This window comes from Priapulus caudatus, unplaced genomic scaffold, assembly GCF_000485595.1.
Source record: "Priapulus caudatus unplaced genomic scaffold, Priapulus_caudatus-5.0.1 Scaffold286, whole genome shotgun sequence".
Taxonomy (NCBI): Eukaryota; Metazoa; Priapulida; class Priapulimorpha; order Priapulimorphida; family Priapulidae; genus Priapulus; species Priapulus caudatus.
In genome coordinates, this window is record NW_014577347.1 from 96,381 (window position 1) to 98,405 (window position 2,025).

At 43.0% G+C, this 2,025-nt stretch overlaps 1 protein-coding gene across 1 annotated transcript in view; it reads left to right on the forward strand.

Annotated features, from left to right (window-relative positions):
• The window catches only part of LOC106808562 (dynein heavy chain 6, axonemal-like), an 88,968-nt gene that overhangs the window by 78,048 nt on the left and 8,895 nt on the right, over positions 1 to 2,025 (forward strand). Inside the window, 4 exon segments of the mRNA XM_014811324.1 lie at positions 230 to 330; positions 505 to 609; positions 1,029 to 1,265; positions 1,710 to 1,909. Coding sequence (XP_014666810.1) covers positions 230 to 330; positions 505 to 609; positions 1,029 to 1,265; positions 1,710 to 1,909 — 643 coding nt within the window.

The following is a 2,025-nucleotide window of genomic DNA, read 5'->3' on the forward strand; positions in this document are numbered from 1 at the left end:
GACGAATTTCCCTTGTTTATTGATGTCACACTCCTCCCTATTATCTACTCCTGATATATATATAACGTCTTGATACTAATTAGACAAAATCCAAAGTGCTATTATAATTAGAGGCACTAGAATGATGATATTATTAGGTGTACTAGACTGATGTAGCAGTTACAGAAATATAGCATGAGCTTCTTTTTTGTGGTTGATAAACACATGTTGTGGTTTCATATGGCTGAAGATCTGAAAAATGATTGGAGGAAACTTGTATTTGGAGTCTGCTTTTTTCACGCTATCATTCAGGAGAGAAAGAAATTTGGTCCGTTGGGTTGGAACATAAAGGTTTGCACTGTTACGTACTTTTGTTACTAGATTTTTAATCATGCAGAGGTCATCTATAGACAAAATCTAGCTGAAGCGTACAGTACAGCTGCTTATATGTTATAATCTGTATGTTTGTCTGTATGTGTGTGTCTAATTTGCTTAACTAATGTCTCATGCTTTACTGTTTGTTAGTACGAGTTCAGTGACAGTGATCGTGAGTGTGCGCTGGACAATCTAAAAATATTCTGTGAAGAAGCGACTATTCCGTGGAATGCTCTCATCTACATTACTGGTGAGGTAAGGGCAGGCATATTCAACCTTGCTGCAAGTTTAAAAATCCACGGCGTACACTGCGTACATCGCCGATTATTGACGTGCATTTCACGCGATTTCCATGAAACGCACGTCGAATAACCGATAACCCCGGGTGCATCTTGACAGATCACTTACGGCATATTATTTCGTGGGAATCGCGTGAAATGCACGTCGAATAATCGATCCCCCATCATTCATCAGTTTTAACCATTTTATCTGTCTCAAATCTGATGTGTAACAAAAGAAATTCTAAGTCATGTCATACTACCATATATTCTGTTATCATACATTTGTTTGGTATCGGTTTAAGAGCTATTTCAAGAGCTCATGTTACCCTGTATGTCCTGTACCGATGAAAATAAAGTTTACTTACATACTTACTTACCCGTGCATCTCGACAGATCACATACGGCGGTCGCGTGACGGACTTCTGGGACCAGCGCTGCCTGAGAACCGTGCTGAGGCGATTCTTTGCTCCGAACACGATACAGAGCAGCTACAAGTACTCGGACTCCGGCGTCTACTACGCCCCCGAACACCAGAGGCTGGGAGAATACCGAGACTACATCAACGACCTGCCAATCATCGACGAGCCGGAGGTGTTCGGGATGCACAGAAATGCCAACATCGCCTTCCAGGTATCGCCGTGTGTATCGCAGAGACCCATCGTTCGGCGTGCACCCGCTGCGTGCGTGTGTGCGTGCGTGTGTGCGTGCGTGCGTGCGTGCGTGCGTGCATTCGATGCCAGCGTGCGTGCGTGCGTGCGTGCGTGCGTGCGTGCGTGCATTCGCTGCCAGCATGCGCGCGTGCGTGTGTGCGTGCGGGTACTGATTTTTTTGCGTGTTTTTTGGATTTAGTTATGACGTCGGAGTGATATTTGAAAGCTGATGCACGATCGCTTACATTTACCCTACCTAATGCCATATTGTGTGTTGTAACTTGTACTTTTTAGGTGGTGTACTAACTCTCTAATTTTTTACTCATAATTAGTTTAAACTTAACTTTTAACTTGTATAATCAATTTCTGTGTGGAACAACAACTAGGTATGTGCAATTGATTTTTACATAAGCAACGTGTTTAGGTAGAGGAAACCAACAAGTTGGTGGGCACCATCATAGACGTGCAGCCAAGAATGGCAAGCGGAGGCTCCGGGAAATCTAACGACGACATCGTCTACGATCTCGCTGACTCGATCCTGAATAAGTTGCTGGATAAACTCGATATTGAGGAGGCCCCTCCTGCCCTATTTGAGGTATCTCGTTGCTCTCACTTGAAATCCAGGTTTGCACGATTTATTTCCATTGTGAGTGGAAATGCACACAATTTTAGTTAATTATGTAGCAGGGTTGGTTATTTAATGAACACACATATTATTCAAATATATATATATTAGTGGA